Here is a 17,234-nt window from a genome sequence, read left to right as displayed (position 1 = left end):
AGGAAGAGAGAGAGAGAGAGAAGCACAGAGAGATACGGTAACCTGCTGGACTCACATGGTCCTGCTGCAGCGGACCATACACCACCAGAACTCTCGAAAACCTCAACCACTTAACTTAACTTCTTTTTTTTTTAATTTTCTCCCACTGCACCATCTTATAGTTTTGTTTGTCTTTTAGAGGAATTTCTTCTTCTTCTTCTTCTTTTTATTTTTTTTTCGCATCCTTGCCGCGCGCAGCCCGGTCTCGGCCAGACTCGCGGCGGCCGGTGAAAGAAGCGTCATGGCTCGGGAGAACGGAGACACCGGCAGCGGCGAGACGTGGAAGAAACAGGTCGACGACATCAAGAAGATCTTTGATTTTAAAGAAGTCCTCGGAACGTGAGTAGACCGCCTTAAAAGCCCGGTTGATATTCCTGAGGCATCCTCACCCCGGAGTCTGTTTGCGTCTTCCAGGGACTTCACAGTGACACTTTACCACGTTTGAATAAAAATGACTCTTTATACTTTATTCCTCGCTGTTAAACACTGTAGCATCGATAGGGCGCTCGTTGGGTGTCCTGTGTATAAATACATGCACTGCAGTCTTTAGTTGGAAGCATAATTTCAGGCTCTTAATGATTCTTCACAACATTTTAACAATGACATCACAGCATCATTGCTAGTAGGGCAGCTTGATGCTCCCAGGCTTGCGTGTTATTCATTACATGGAGTTAATCATTGTAACCATTCAGTTATCAGGCTGAGCCGTTTCACTAATTCCCCTCTGGCAAGAACACAGCTTTCCCGCTGGTTGCAAATCACTCTATTTCAGTCTAAGCTGGCAGCCTGGTATAATGCACAAAGCTTCTACTACTTCTTTATTTTACAAAAAAAAAAAAAAAAAAAGGGAAGAAAAAAAACAAAACACAACAACAAGGGGTCCACTGATAAATCAGTCCTTCATTTTGGGAAATTGGTGAAGGGCCAAAGCTTACATGTGAAGCCAACCTGATCCATCTAAAAACCAGCCACTGTCCTCTATCGCTCTGCCAACAGTCACCCCATTGCTGCCAACTTTGCAAATTTGTCAGTAACCTTCCCAACTTTTCAGACAAAAAAAAAAAAAAAAAAAAAAATCAACAAGTTGGGCTCTTAAAAGATTGAAAGATCAGTGATCTACCAGAAGTCTGCAAATGGCGTGTCCCTAAAAAAACAACGAAATCTTTTCATTTTGTGAGGAAAAATGTTTTGTTACATCACAACTACAAATGTCAATGTAGTTTATTAGCGTTTTCCGTGGCAGACCAACGCAAAGTGGTGTAAAGTTGTGTAATGGAAAGCAAGTTTTTAAGGTACATCTAAAGAAAAATTGTATTTTCATTCGGCCCCCTTTACTCTGATCCCTATAAATAGAAGCCAGTGCCACTGGTAGTCTTTAGAAGTCAAATAATTAGTAGTTTCTTGTTTTTTAAAATCTTTCTTAGTGTCAGTTCAGTTTTTCTGTGAAGCTTTTGGAGTTTAAAAATATATTTTTAGACTCTAGTGTCCTTTATTGAACAACGAATAAACTGGATACTGGGAGAAGAAGAAAGACATCTAGATGCTGGGGAGACGGTGAATTTGTGTCTCATCTCTAGTCAGATGAGACACAAACTGTAACTTTTCGGCCAACATTCAAAATGTTCTGTTCGGCAGGAATCTGATATGATAATCACCCACCTGATTGTGCAAGGTTTCCCCCACAATGCCAATGGCAGGGCTGCTAGGAACGTTTTGTTTAGGAATGCTAGGAATATTTCAATTGGATGAAAAGACCTGTCTGTGATTGGCTGGTTTTGTCGCTTATTTCTATAATCTTTGTCAAGTTGCACCGACAGAACGAAGCACACCTGCCAGAACATCAAATGCACACGACACACGTCATCCTTTGTTCACAAAGATGTATGCGCTCACATCAGTCTCACTGCGCGCTCAGGTTGGTGGCATGAATGTAACGTCATACGCAGAAGATTACTCTTTCAGGCTGAGTTACGCTGGCGCTTTTAGAGGTTTACGTTCAAGCCGATCGATTGTTTTAGCTTTTAATCTTGACATGTGCGTTGGCGCAGTATTTTCTGAATATAAGCCCTTGTATAAATGTCAGTACAGGTGAACAATGACCAGTGTTTTTTTCAGAGATACAAGAACACTGTCCATTTTGGTGCCAAATTACAAAAATTCAGAGGTGTACATCCAGGCACTTCGAGGCCAATGCTTCAACTGTTAACCTAGCTTTAGCCTGGGCGACTAAGTCCTGGTGACCCGTCAAGAGGTATGGTGTGCTGGTGAAAACCCCGTGTTTGTACTGGCTTGTGTGCGGTGCTAGCCTCCAGTATTTTCATTTCAGACCCTTCCCAGGCGACCCAGGTCTTTGAATGGAAGGACGTTAGCCGCCTGCTCACTAGTGAGTCCAGGTGGATACAGAGAAACCAACAAAAAAAAAAACACTCTTACTTGCATATGTACATGCTGTTCCAACTGTAAATAATCCATCTGGTTGTCCAAGGAATGATACTGTCGAAAGAAAGTTGGGTTTTTAAGCACCTGATTGGAGTGATAAACCTGGTTAGCGCAGCTAGTGTTACCATGACAAGAGATACAAAAAAAATAATAAATTATGATCGGACAAAATCGCAATTGGGAGGTCAGAAACCTGCAACCGGTGCTTCCCTATTTTCCAGTGCATCTCTGGACAAACACACACACACACAAAAAAAAAACGCTTTTACACCTTGAGGAAGCAAACAACACACATCATCCTTGATGATGACTGTTAAACTGTGGTGAATTTACTCACCGTCTTAAATCTCCTGCTGTTTCTTTGACCGCACACACATCGTTGTTTGGTTTGGCCTCAAGCCTCATTGTACTGGTGTTTCTGTTCCAGTGCTACTCCATTATCCCAGTGCTTGTGTTGGTTCTGTTTATAAAGTGACTTGTGATGACTTTAAGTAAGCTTAGGCAGCAGCAGCGGTGGTGCTGGTTGGAGGTATGTGTGTGTGTGCGTGTGTGTGTGTGGGGGAAGATTTTCAGGTTGATGACAGCAATACTTTAGCAGACAGCACGAATTACAGCCTGAGCTGCAGCGGTATCACTGTCAGGGTCAAAAGCTTTTTCCTGTAGGAGTTAGAGGCTTTAGGAGAGGAAGCTCCTGAAGGTGGGACATGTTTGTTTTCCTTTTCAATCAGGTGAAAATTTGACTTTGAACCAATTATCTGCATCCATGTCCAGTTTTAGAGGAGTTGTCTTGTTGGGGGATGCGTGTAGATTGGGTTTAACGATGAATTCAGAATTTGAGAAGTTCAAGAAGCAGGGTTAATTGTTCTCTTTGTCTTTTCCTTTTTGCTGCGGCGCAGCTGAAACTTGGAGCAGATGTGACTCACGCAGACACCTGCTCACTCAGGAGGCAGAGCGGCAGTGATCCGAGTCGGTTCTGTTTGCCAGCGCCAAAGATGGATGATTGAAACTGATGCATCAGCAGAAAGGGGGAAGCAGGATGTGTGTGTGTGTGTGTGTGTGTGTGTGTGTGTGTGGTGGAGGGGAGGTGGCTGCAGTGACTGAATCCCAAACAGACTCTTGCTTTCTGTCCTGGAACCAATCAGATAATTGTTGTTGCCTGAGGCGGGTCAGCTGGTTTCCTGATTGGCCAAAGGACGACCCCAGGCCACTTCCTGCAGCAGAGAAGCCGCGGTGTGTTTTTCGCTTCAGCGGGTTTTGACCCCAGGAAGTGATGTCAGACACCTGACACCGTCATCCCTGCATCCTCTGGTCCGACTCTCTGCCTGTGCACCTGAACGCCTCGCCTCTTCAGGTTTATCAGCCTCAGTGGGGCTCAATTAGAGCCGCAGCTGTGTGCAGAGTGATGTGTTTGAGTCTCTCCCTGGTGTCTGATTACCCCCCCCCGGTGTGTATGCAGTGTGGGCCCCTGTTCCTCACTGATCAATTATTCAAAAGGAACAGGAGTGTGTTCTTTGTTGCATGTGTGTGTGATCTGCAGGTGGGCTGCACATCTCAGCAGGAGAGGTCACTGTTACCTGAGAAAGTGCACAGGAAATAGTTTATTCAGGAGAGTCTTGATATAGTTGATGAGAAAGTAAAAATATAAGCACAGTTCTTTAAGCGCATTATTAATGCATTTGTTGCTGACAGTAGTGAAACTGATCACTAAGCACATGATGGATGAGGGAGTTCAAATGCAAACATGTCACACCAGCAGGAGACTACAATTCTAACTAGTTGAGCCACCCAGCATTTATAAGTGGTTTACGGAAGGCCAAAAGTACCAAAATGCAATTCCGTCAAAAGTGGCAAAATGAAACATTTAAATAAGAGGTGCAGAAAAAGAAATCTGTTCTATTAAGAATCGCAAATCCTAGTCCTGGGAATTCTGAATGGATTTAAAATGTCTCCTACCTCCAGTGTTAATAATGTTTAACATTCAAAGTTCATTGATCTTTGAAAATGCTCAATATGGCATTATCATTATATCACTTGAAAACGGTCAGTATTATCATTTACTCCAATAACTTCCGGGACAATTTATTGTAAAACAAAATTTCTTATCGTGACGGAACCCATACAACAACGATGCCATCATTTCTTGACTTGAACGTGACCCAGAGTTCCTCCTGTTGAAAGGGCGTTCAGCTCGTCTGCATTGAGCTAGCTAGCTAGACGTTGCTGGCTAGTAAAGGCCATGCCAAAGCCCTACATTAGCCTGGCAAGCTCAGCGCTGGACTTCAGGTTGGATGTGACTTCAGGAGACCTTTTTAAAGGAGGAGAAATGTGTGTGAGAGTGTGTGAGGATGGGACAGGAAGAGAAATGTGATGGCAATGCATTGTGGGAACGTTACAGTGCCGTCCAGGGCATGCTGCCCTTAATTGATGCTCCACTTCCCCGGCTCTGTTCTCCGTTCACCGTTTCTGGGACTCCGCAACCCACATCCCTCCCAAGTCATTTTGTCCTCTCTTGATCTCCTCTTTATGTCTACAACTCTGTCCTACATCCCTCCCCACCACACCACCACCCCGCGCCTAACTCTGCCTGGTCTCTCTCGACAGTGCAGGGTTGCGGTGCCAGCGTGCGTGATGGACTTTTCAAAGTTCCTTTCACTCGAGGTATAAATAGGATCTTAAAAATAGAACAAAAGATGATTGTTAGCTTTGCAACAAAGCCAGCTTCATCAGTGGACTGCCAGCCTACGCCCTGAACGGTGCACAACAGCACATGTGCAGTTTTCCTAAGAAAAAGATAAGATGTACTTTATTGATCCCGCAATCGGGAAATCTCTGCACATTTACAAACGTTTTCATTCCTTTGCGGTTTGATATTTATCGATATTTCTAATGTCTCCTGGGTTATTTACCAGTTTTGTTCTCGAGTCCGTTTTATAAAACGAGTAAAAGGAAACATCTGACGTTTTGAGTGCAGTGGAAGAATGATTAATCTGCAGGCAGCCATTTACCAAATGACTGCAGCAGTCGTGGTCATTAAAGAATGGCTCAGTGCCACACAAAAGGGAAGAAAACACAATTATATGTGTGCATCATGTTTGCTTCCCATCCTAAGCCTTACAGTGCCATTGTTTCTACACGAAGGCTGTGAAGTCTTTCTAAGAAAATCAGCAACATGGTGAGCCAGTTTGTGGAAAAACAACAAAGATGTTTACTCCGGGTGAACCTGTGGGGCAACAGGGGAGTCCTGGCCGGAGGGTTCCTCCAATTTTTTCACATTCTCCCTTCTAATGGGGATTACATGTGACTGTTCAACACAAAGGCACACTGCACACTTCAATGGTGGAGGCATTAGAAAGAGGAACTGTGAAAACACCCAGGAAAATTTTAGTTTTCAACTTTTCTATTGCTTTTATAGACGTGGATTCAGTGAAGCAGAGGTGCCCTTGTTTGTTGCTGAGACCATACAGGCTATGATGGTTGAGCCAAAGACCTGGTGAAGATGCAGCTGAAGCTGGTAAGGCAGAGTCTTTATCCACAGTGAAACATGCTACTCAGTAAGGAGGAAAACATTACTCCAAAAGAAACACAGCAACACCAGATTGCAGTTTGCAAATGTCCACAGGAACCTTCATATTTAGAGACATGTCCAGAATGATCATTGCTAACTGAAGTATGGGGGTTCCAATATCCAGTTGTGGGGCTTTTTGCTGCAGAAGGCACTTTATAAAATAGATATAATCATTAGGGAAGAACATTAAGTAGAAATATTGAAGCAACATCTAAATGACCTTAAACTTACAGGCTAAGTGGATTCAGGAGAACAAAATCAGTTCTACTTAGAATTTGTTGGCAGATCTGAAAAGGTGTGCGAGTGTCGCTTCCAGCAGCTCTTTCAGGAGGAATGGACCAGGACTCCAGCAAACTATTGTAAGAAACTTGAGGAAGGAAACCCAAAACCTTCGACTCAAATGAAAAGCAATGCTACTGAATACTGATGAGATGGATGTAAACTTCTGATTTTGAGAACATCTCTGACATACTCTCTCATTTTTCTGGCATCTAGCAAATACAAATCATTTTACTAATTCTACCAAGAGAAGTTTGATCTGCTTTACCTTCAAACAGAGCAAAAGAAGGTGCATTTATTCTATTGTTTGGTGTGTGTGACAGTGCGCGAGCTACACTGTGTTGCTCTCAAAGGTTTGAGTTTCTGCATTTACTGTGAAACTTTGTGTATGAGGAGAAGTGGGCAGGTGGGGTGGGGGGGGGGGACTTTCAGCCCAGACTGACACGTGGATCCAGATTATTAATGATCATAAACTTCAGTCCATTATCGGATCAAGGCTCTATTTTAAGCCTCTCTGTGATAACATCCAGCTTATAATGTCCCCGATCTGGGAGCCTGTTGTTTCTGCTGCTGCTGCTGCCACCGCCTCCTGGTTAGACAGCTGTATAGATTTATGAACACAGCTGCATGTTCCAAAGGGAAAAGGTTATAAATGTCATTCTTTCAATAAACAAAACATGGAAGGGAATGTGTTGGATTGTCCGTACTCGGACAATCTCCGTCGGAGGGTTTGTTTGTCCTGATTCGGAGGACTCGGTTTCAGCGCTCTTGTGCAATCCCGAAGGCCCTCGACAACAACATCTGCTCTCCGAGAGCGATACAAGGGGAATACAACCTGCTGGGACGCAAACGCTTGTTGTGATGAATGGAGCAGCTGGTGGGAGACGGTTGCCTTTTTAGTGATCAAGGACGACAGCGGCGCCGCCGGAGGTCAGCGATGTGAGCCGCGGAGCTAACTGCTGTCCTGCAGGCTATCGGCCTGGTTCACGACACCGTTAGGAGTCAGCGGAGGACGAGGCGCAGGAATTCGTGTCAACATGAATCAGTACCAGCTCTCTGTTCAAGACAGGAGGAGCACTGGGGTTAACAAAGTGTTGTAGGCGACCGTGTTGTGGTTTGGAACTGTACTTTATTTTGCGGTTATGAAAAGTTGGTTTATGTCTGAATCCGACTGAAGTATCAGTCGAACATTGATTTCATAGAACAATAGGTGTATACCGTGCCATTGAAAAGTTTTCCGTCTAGAGAAGCACCAATCCGCTTTTTTCACTTTCAATACCGATCCGAGACAGAGAATCAGTGTTGGATTGACTTAAAACATTTCTTTTTTTAATGCAGACATAAATTTACCGAATTACAGATTTATTTGATAACTCTGCACCAGTACAGCACACTTAAATACACCAACAGCTTCTGTAAAAACAACACAACTTGATTTTTTTTCAGTCAGTGCAATTAGGAGTGTAACAAAATAAATTATAGAAAATAAATCTGAAGCTTGCGAAAACAATATGTTGACTATCTTGGTCGAACATGTAAAAAATAAATTGCAACATTCATCAACTTATTCAGAAAATTTACTTCTGTCTGTTTAGCCGTTAACACTTTAGCGCTTTAGCTCTCGGAAAAGCCAAAAAGCACTTCAAGCTAGCATAAAAACTATTTTTTGCAAAATCAAAGAAGTTATTTATTATTTTTGCTGTTCCCATCAACCTTTCCTAACGGGACAGGGAACACATTTAATGACTAAAACTTAAAGTACAACTTCATCTCTAGCCTTCATATTTCTCCTTCCAATGTAGCATGCTACCAGTATGAGGATGCCACTGTGCAAAACAGGCTTCATTTTGCCACACATCTCAGAAACATGAAAAGACATTTTCAGGAATATGTTGCTAGCAGGCAAATTGTAATTGTTCTGACGTCATGTAATGCTAATGATGCTAACAAAGGAAACAGCTGAGTTATGGGGGGTATATGTTTCAGGATTTCCATCTCCACTTAAGCACTTTACCTCTTTTGCATATTGTCTCTCAAAAAAGCCAAAAAGCATCTCAAGCTAGCATGAAAACTTCCCATAGACCTTTTCTAATGCAATAGGAAACATGGTTAATGAATAATCAATAAAACTTAAAGCACAACTTCATCTCTAGCCAAAGAAACAGCCTTCATGTTTCCCCTTCCAAAGCAGCATGCTAGCAGCACGTGGTTAGTGCTGTGTGTAAAACAGGCTTTGTTTTGTCGTTTTCAAAATTCAAGGAGTATTTAATTTATTTCCTTTTCAAGGATTTTTTCTGTATTCAAGGAAGATTTTGCAGTGATGAAGAACGGATCCTCTCTGGAGCTAAGCAGAGAAACAGCGTACCCCCTCTCAGACTTTGATTGGGTTATAAACTGACTGGATCAGGACTCTAGCCACTCTCTGGGAAAAGCTTCCAGACCGTATTATTTTGTTGTTAGATTTCATTTTCTATCTTCTCAAACATCGGCATCCTCTCTCCAAGAAGATCGATTCTGGAGGCCTGCGCAGTGGCTGCTGTGTTTGCGTGAAAATGACCCAGATCTGCGTTTTTAAGTGCAGGAGAAGTTAGCAGTCGACCCCGATCGGCGATTCCGCACTCGCCTGAACGGAGGAGCAAATCAGAACGCAGCTTTGCATATTTTCCTCTTAAGGCTCTGCTGCTTGTGATGGAGGCAAAAGAAAATATAACAAAATAACGGAGTGGAGGAGTGAGGAGGATAAAGAAGAAAAGATAACGGTATGGAAATGAGGAATTGTAATCAAACGGCAATGAGGGATGGAAGCAGGAGCTCACATAAGCCTGAAGGGAGAGGGGGGGCTTCAGGGCCCCTTTGGCATTCATGTTCCACTTCTGAAGAATAAATATGTTGGAAGTGGTTTAGTTCTGCTACTCGATCTCTCCTTCCACCATCTGCTGTTGTTGGAGCCAAGAAAAGCTTTTGTTCTGGAAAAAAGGCCATCTCTGTTTAGAGCTGCAAGGCATTTAAGAACCTAAGTGGTGTCTCATTATGTAAATTTCAGAACAGAGGCTAATAGAATCTTCACATGAGTGATTTTGAACCTGTTGGTTCAGTAATGAACTAATTGCAAGCAGCAGTAGCAGCAGCAGCAGCGATGGAGGCAGAGCTCAGGACCAGCCAAGGGGACGTGGAGCTCTGCTCAGACTCCAGAATGAGCTATCTGTCAGCCAGCCTCTGTTGGAGGCCGTCCATGTTTTCCTATCCATGCTCCCTTTGGAAGGATTAATCCATGGCATGAACAAGGAGATCTGGGCTTTCTTTCCTAATCATTTCCTTTCATGAGTCCACAGAACGGGTTGGAATGGATTAAAACTGAGCGTTCTTATTACAGCCGATCTTTAAAAAGCCTGACCTGCCAGTCCTGATTTTGGAAAATGCCTTTTCTTTTGGTGTGAAAAGTCTCTAAGTAACAAAGTTTCTAAGTTAATGATAATAATAGCACTTCATTTGCGTAGCACCTTTTTAAACAAATTTTACAAAGTGTTTTACATAGAAAAACCAATTAAAGCATCAATTGACACAAGAAACACAAAAAGTGTACCAAATCAATTAAAATACATAACGATGAAAGACAAAATGAAATAATAAAAATACAAAAGAAATTAGAATATTGAAGGCCTTATCATAACTAATGATTTAAAAGCAGACAATGAAACGGTCTGTTTAATATTTGTAAGCAATATTTAGGATAAGTTGGCAACCATGGTTTAATGTTGACCTCACATGTGCAGATGTGACCTGTGTTCTACATGTTGGGTTTGATCACCAATCTCCCAAAATTAAAATGGGTCAATTTATTGGTCAACCGATTTACCGGTTCAACCCTGGTTCTCATAGCTTTTAAAAGAAGTTTATATCAGTTGATTTTACTGTATGATTAGGTTTCACATAGTTGAGCTCCGAATTGGTTGACTAGTTGCGTGCGACCACAATCACATCGTCATCTCCAGATGTTCTGATGGCTGAAAAATTGAAGCTGTCTTCAAAATATTAAGTGTTGAAACATCAACACATTATTTTGCTCCTGCGATGGACAAGCTAACGTAGAGCTTAAGACAATTCTTTGATCAAATTATGATTCCTTTCTATTCTCCTGTCTGATTCTGTTGCCACTTTATAGGTGGCAATAGTAATAAGGCTATTGGTCAACCATTGTTTTTTTTTCTGTTGTGCTCACTATACAAAAATGTCACCACAACCTTTTTAGGGTCTTTTCCTAAGACACTCTGGGTAGTAACACCGTGTACCTTAGTAATATTTGGCAGGCATGGGGCTGGGTCGCCGTGGTAACCCTTAGCTGTTGCCCATCAGATTGCGAACGATGGCTGCCGTTAATGGAAGCAGTGCTGCTGCAGCGCCGCAGCCAACCGCCGTACACTCTGTCTTCTCGACAGGTAATTTAGGGCAGACCACCACTTAACACACAAACACAGGGAGAAGACCCACAAGAGAGCAAACACAAAGAGACATGTATACACAACTCCGACTGCAAGAAAACCTCTGGAAGCTGTGACACACACACATTATAGTGCTGTGAAGTGAAACACACACCTTTACGAGGGACACACACACACACACTGCTGCACCATAGGGGCTTTTTCTGTATTATAGCAGACCTACTTTTACTCAGCCCCTTTACTGTACTCAGATCAAGGTGATTCAGGCTTTTTTATTTTTTTTATGTATGGCCTCTGGAGTTACTGTGCTTTATAATTTTATTGTACTGAACAATTAGAGTGAAGTATTTTATCTTATCTGATGTGTGTGTTGTTTATGAGGCTTGTCTTGACCCACTTACACAACTTGTGAAGTCGTCTCTAAGTCGAACACAGAGCGACGCTGTGCAAGCGCAAGTAGATACAACCAGTGGCGCAAAGAGTGGGTATGCACTACATTGGGGCGCCAGGCTAGAAGGGGCGCCAAAATGATGGCAGAAAAATTATTTTTTAAATTATTTAATTATTAGTTTGGTATTTTACATGTTTAACAGCAAGGTTTTTATAGTTAACTAAAACTAACTAAATAAATGAAAACTAAAATTGAGAAAACATTTTTGTGAACTGAACTTGTTAATAGGGAAAAACTGTAACTCTATTGTGCACTTATGAAACTAATTAAAACATACTGAAATGAGAGGTTATGTCCTTCATTTTTGTGTTTATGAATCTATTCAGTAGACTTTCAAACTCGGTGTGTCATTCAACAATAATTGAATACATTTTTTGAAATTTTTATTTTCTGTTGAGTATTCATAACCCAATCAATGTAAGCATAATCACAATATAATACTTTGATGTTTTTTCGAGTCCCACACCTCAAATTATTTTTAAGTCATATGTGATAACATACAGCATTTTTACAACACCCCAAGCTGACAGTTTAGTGTGCTGTAAAATGGCACTGTGGCTGGAAAAACACATACTTAAATAATTATTAGAAAACTGCTTTTTGTATTTACTCAAGTTGGCTTTATCAGTTAAAATTTGTTTGATTTGTTTAATAAAATATGATTTTTTTTCACATCTCAGGGGATCTGTCAAAATACAAAGTGTGAACTGATAATGCTCTTATGTTCTGGACTAAACACTCCTGTAGTTTATCTTGGGAGTCTCTAATTGACTAATGAAGTTTGTATGATTTTGGGGGCGAACAATCACATCATCCCCCCTACAGCATTAATAAAGCCTTGAGTCACTTCTAATAAGCCGAGCTGCTGCCGGGTACATTTCACCAAGCAGCCTTCTGCCACTGTTTACTCTCCCTTCTCGTGTGTGTGTGTGTGTGTTTCATTTGTGCGTTTGTGACAAAGGAGGGTGATTAGATGAGTTTGAGTCTTTTAGACTGAGCCCAGTCGAAGCTTCCTGAGTAACTGGGAGTCTGTACTCCTGTCTCGTTAACACCTGCTCCTCCATGTGTGACTTTGTCGGGGTGTGACCACGGCTTACCGCAAAATGTTTGTTTTCCTGCAAAACAGATGCAGCAAAGCAGCTGTAGGGGGGATTTAAAGCGCAACTAGTTTAGGCAGAAGGAAACACATGTATGGGCATGATGGCGTGGCTCGGTGGAAACGATAACGCTTGTTTTAATCCGGGAACACATCTCTGGATACATGGTTAATCTGTGAAATTTGTTTATGGGTTTTTCTTTGCTGAAAGGTCTAGGTTGTGCAAATTTTAAGTTTTTAACTGACAGAGAACAGTGGTAGATTTTTACTAAAGTCATAGGGGCGGTTGCCCAGGGTGGAATCACAAAGGGTATAGTATAATAGTATTTATTTATTTGAATGTGATTCTGCCTTAAGTATTAGTTTAACAAATAGTTGCTTCTTAGTGAAATTGTACAACAGTACTTCAGCTCGTATAGTAAAACTTACAGACTGATATATTTCACACGTTTATTTCTGTTCAGTTTGATGGTTCTTGGTTCACAAATAATAAAAACCCCAAATTCAGCTTCTCAGAAAATCTAAATATTACCTCAAAACTACACAAAAGGATATATTTTCCATTAATGTGAGTCTAATATAAGACATGTTGGAATACTCTACAATGCATGCACTGGAGTCAAACTATTTATTTACTTAATTTTAGTTTATGTGAAACTAGCTATGAGTGTTATTCTGCCATATGTATAACAGACATAGGCCATGTGGGCGGTTGCCCAGGGTGGCATTAGAACAGGGGTCAAACAATTGAGAAAGAAAAAAAATCAGTTGTGAATCTGCCTCAAACAAATTTTGTTTGAGGCAAAACTGTTTTTGTTTAACAGTGAAAGCTAAACTCAAACTATCCAGGTTACACACCTAAATGCTTCCTCTCAGGCCTGATAGCATAAAAGGAATGTCTCCTTTCATCCCGCCATCAGCATCTTCTCTCTAGCTATTAGAGCAGGTGACCTCCGCCGTGCCCTGTAATATGTCAGGTCAAATCTCTTTATCTTCAGCCTTATCTGCCTCTTTTTTTCTCCTTTTCTGCTTTTCTCACCACTTCCCCTTCCTGTCTTTTTGCTCCTACATATGGCTCTCTCGCAGCATGAGCTGAGTCTGAGTATCTGATGCTGCTCTGCTATCTGCAATTTTTATCTTTTGCCGTGTTTACGGTCCTGTGTCCAAGTGCACAGTTACCACGTCAACAGTGCCCACAGGAACCAATTTGCGAAGGTTGAGCAAATATGTTTGACTCTTGGATTCATTTAATTTATTTTTCATTTTACTGATCATGTGTGTCATTCGCCTTCAATGTCATGTAGACAGTTGTTAATGTTTCACCCCAACTCTTAACCATAGAATTGCAATGTACTTATGAGAATGTGATTCCCACTTTTATTTGTGGATATCAAAAGTAAATGTGATTTCCATGGTGACGGATGTCAACATATTGAAAGTCTTGTGAAATCCCTGCGGTGGTTTGCACTGTTGCCATGGAAAAAGCCGTACCTTGGTGGCTTAGTCAGCATTGGTGGATCTGCGTCATGTTGATCTGAGTAAACATAAAACATCCGAGGTGACGGCTCACCCCACGCCAGTCTCCTGGCCCTCAGTTGGCGTTAATTTCATCAGGATTCTTGTCAAGTAGGTGAACAAAACAAGCGAACTAGAAACAAGTCAGTGTAACATAATCAGGACATGAGATGCTGGGTAGAGGATTTAAAGAACTCTCCCACTACCAACACTGGCAACATGTATCTCCTGGAATGCCCATTATAGAACCTGTGTGACCTGTGGAAACTCAGGTTTGGTTTCTGACGTTTATTAGATGACATCATACAGGAATGTTTGGACCTGTGGCCCGGGTGACCCTTTTTCTGATAAGCAGAAAGCAATGGATCTTACCAAGCTCCGGCCACAACCGACCTAAAAAAATCCCACATGGCCGCAAGTCTCACAAACAAAGCCTCGCGGCGCGTCGTTTCTGTGTAAACATGTCGTCTTCCACTTCGACTGATTCTCTGCAGTGTATTTCTGACTTCATTAGTGCATCATTTCTACCGGATTTTCACAATATATCAGCTACTACAATGGACAGAGGAACTAACAAGTTCATGTCATCTTTTTTTGGATGAAATCAAGGTGTTTGAGCCACGCGATGCCTCCAATATTGTGCACGTCACAGCAAAATGCTTTCACTCAATGAGGAAAATGGCAGATCCACACACCCTCTACATCAATATAGCTGTGGACAAGATCACTGATGCCTATTGTTCTTGCCAGGCTGGGTAAGTTGGGCAGTCATTGTTTTGTAGGCTACTTTTGAAATCAGTGGAGGATTCCTGTGGTTTGTTGGCAAATGTTTGAGCTTTCTAGGCCTGATACACTGTACTTGGTGCTAGAGTGGCTAACACGAGTAACAGCTTAGTCCAAAGACTTTTCTGCTCAAATAAAATCTTTAGTGTATGTCAGATACAGTACACATTGCATATTGATCTGTTTAGCTAACATAAGACTGTGTAGCAGACAGGCGTCAAGGTGTAGAAGTTGTAACAGTACTGCTATTATACTGTACTTAGCTAACGGGAAGTGTGTGTTTGTGAGACGGCCATGCACGCGGTAGCTGCGTTACTGCGTAGAATGGGCTTCTGCCAATGAAAAGCGACCCCTGTGGTAAGATCCAAGGATGGATAGGAGAATGTAGGAGGTGAGTAAAGCATCTCAAGCCTATCTTTTTTTCTTAAAGGGGCAGCAATGTAATAATGTTATTCCCTCATCATAAACATACCTGGAGTGTTGCCTTGATTCTTTCATGCATGTTTGAGAAATCCCTTAATCTCCTTTGGCAGTGTAAAACGCCTGGGTGAACCTTGTTCCACCTTTGAGGACAAATCTCCTCCTCTGTGCTGTCGTTTCCTCCCCCATGACTCCCCAACTCAGCTCCTTTCGACTAGCCAGCAGCAATTAGCAATCACCTAGTGGAACTGAGCTTCAGACAAGATCATTATAGGAGCTACTTTTCAATGGAACTCTGGTAAAAACGTTAAGGAGTTAATAGAGGAGCCTTCCTGAAAGCAGAGTTCTGAAAGAGCAGGAGCTTCTTAAAGAGACAAAAGCCAGATTTCAAGGTGTTAAATTATCTTTTAGCATTTTTATACTTGATTGTGCTACAGAATGTCAGTGTGTACCTGGAAAACACATTATACTGCCTTTTTAAGAAATGAAATAATCGTTAGGTCTGATATTAAAACTTGATTTATCTGAAACTTCTTTATGTAGCAAAAACAGACGGAATATGTAGTTACAGCAGTAAACATGAACCAGGAAGAGCTTTACTTTGCCTACACATTGGAGACAGCTTTTGTCCAAATAGACCTTTGTTTCCCTAAATCTCCATTTCTTTTCCGCCTTTGTATTTGTTTGGTTTGCGTTCAGCTGGTAGGGACATCCTTCACTGGTTTGCATCCTGTTCAGCTTGCGCTCCGGCTGCCTGTTGGATGTGCTGCGGTTGCGGCGGCACAGCAGTCAAGAATTTCAGAGGGAATTCTTGTTCGCCGTCTGTTCTGAGGTTTGTCATTCTAATAGCAGAGAGGACTCGTCAGGCCTTTCATTTCAGCGCTCGCTCCCTCTTGTTTTCATTTTCTGCCATCGGAACCCCAGTTAGAATACAGACTATAATTGGTGCTTAATTGCTGCCGTGGCAACAGTGTTATTTTTTTCTTTTTGAGCTTGCGAGCTCCGCTACCAAACCAATATACTGCACACACACTTTTCCATTCCTCATTTTTATCCCGGTTTGTGTTTTTGGTGCAGGGATAAACAGTTACGGTAGTAAACTTCTCCTTGTAATCACACCGTTCTTTGTGCCTGTGACATACGTGTTTGCATTCTGCTCCAGTGCGTTTACACACCAACTGTAATAAATCCCCATCCATCACGCCTTACCTCCTGTTGCCATAGTGATTCAGATCAGCAGGTTTCCCACCTGCCGTTTGGAACACCAGCAATTGTCCAAACATCCTTTTAATCCATTTAAAGTCCAATAAATTTGAAAGTTGATTCACATTTTACATATTATGTTTCCCTCTTCTAACCAGTAGATCGGATCCCTGTAGATTTAGAAACCATTATGAGTTCTGAGTGGGAACAAAATGTGTCCGGGTGTTGTCGGAGCATCCTTTTAAGGAAACTAGTGGAGGTTTTATGAGTCACTGTGTTGACTTCGTATTTCATGGAGTCAATCTGGCAAAATCGATAAATGGCTAATTCAAGACATAACACCAGTTTTGTTCTTTTTTTTTTTTTTAAAGCCTAACAACTTGATGGATTTTCGTGGTCACATTTTCAGTGTCATGATAACGCATTCTTCTGGACGATGAATTGTCTCAGTAATTATTGCAATAAACAATACTATTGTTCTTTAGAGACAATTTACAAGTAATATATTGATGATGGCATAATAATGGAATTTCGCCGTCCAAACTTTAATTTCCGTAAATAACACTTAATACTGGAACTGCAGAATATTTTAAATATGCAGTAAAACAGAACAACCAAAATTGATAAATAAAATGGTATTAAACACCAATTACAATCAAAAACATTAATAAAATGTTCTATGATGTAATGTTATCGAGCTCATATTAATATACTATGTGGTTAACTGATTAATTGCAATATTGGAAAAAATATTCTAGATTGGATATTGTTGACAATGTGACCAATCCACAAGGGCAGATCTATTCGTGCTAATTCTATGCTTTTTGCTCAGAGCAATGTCATTCTTTATTATTTATCTTACATTTTATTTAGAACTTATAATTTCACTTTCTGAACCATTTGAAAGAAGGTTTCTTGTAGTTTTTTTTCTTTCATGTTTGAGCAAGATAATCAACCTGTTTTGTCAGTTTCAGTTTTTCTATTATTTATTTTACATTGGCTGTT

General features: G+C 41.3%; 1 protein-coding gene across 1 annotated transcript in view; it reads left to right on the top strand.

Moving 5' to 3' along the window:
- The window catches only part of camk1da (calcium/calmodulin-dependent protein kinase 1Da), a 61,989-nt gene continuing 44,755 nt past the window's right edge, over positions 1 to 17,234 (top strand). The window contains exon 1 of the mRNA XM_044108301.1: positions 1 to 378. Coding sequence (XP_043964236.1) covers positions 281 to 378 — 98 coding nt within the window. The 5' untranslated portion in view covers positions 1 to 280. The remainder of the gene's footprint in view (positions 379 to 17,234) is intronic.

This window comes from Gambusia affinis, linkage group LG23 (genome assembly GCF_019740435.1).
Source record: "Gambusia affinis linkage group LG23, SWU_Gaff_1.0, whole genome shotgun sequence".
Taxonomy (NCBI): Eukaryota; Metazoa; Chordata; class Actinopteri; order Cyprinodontiformes; family Poeciliidae; genus Gambusia; species Gambusia affinis.
Note: the sequence above shows the minus strand (reverse complement) of the source record. Positions and strands in the feature narration are given on the sequence as shown.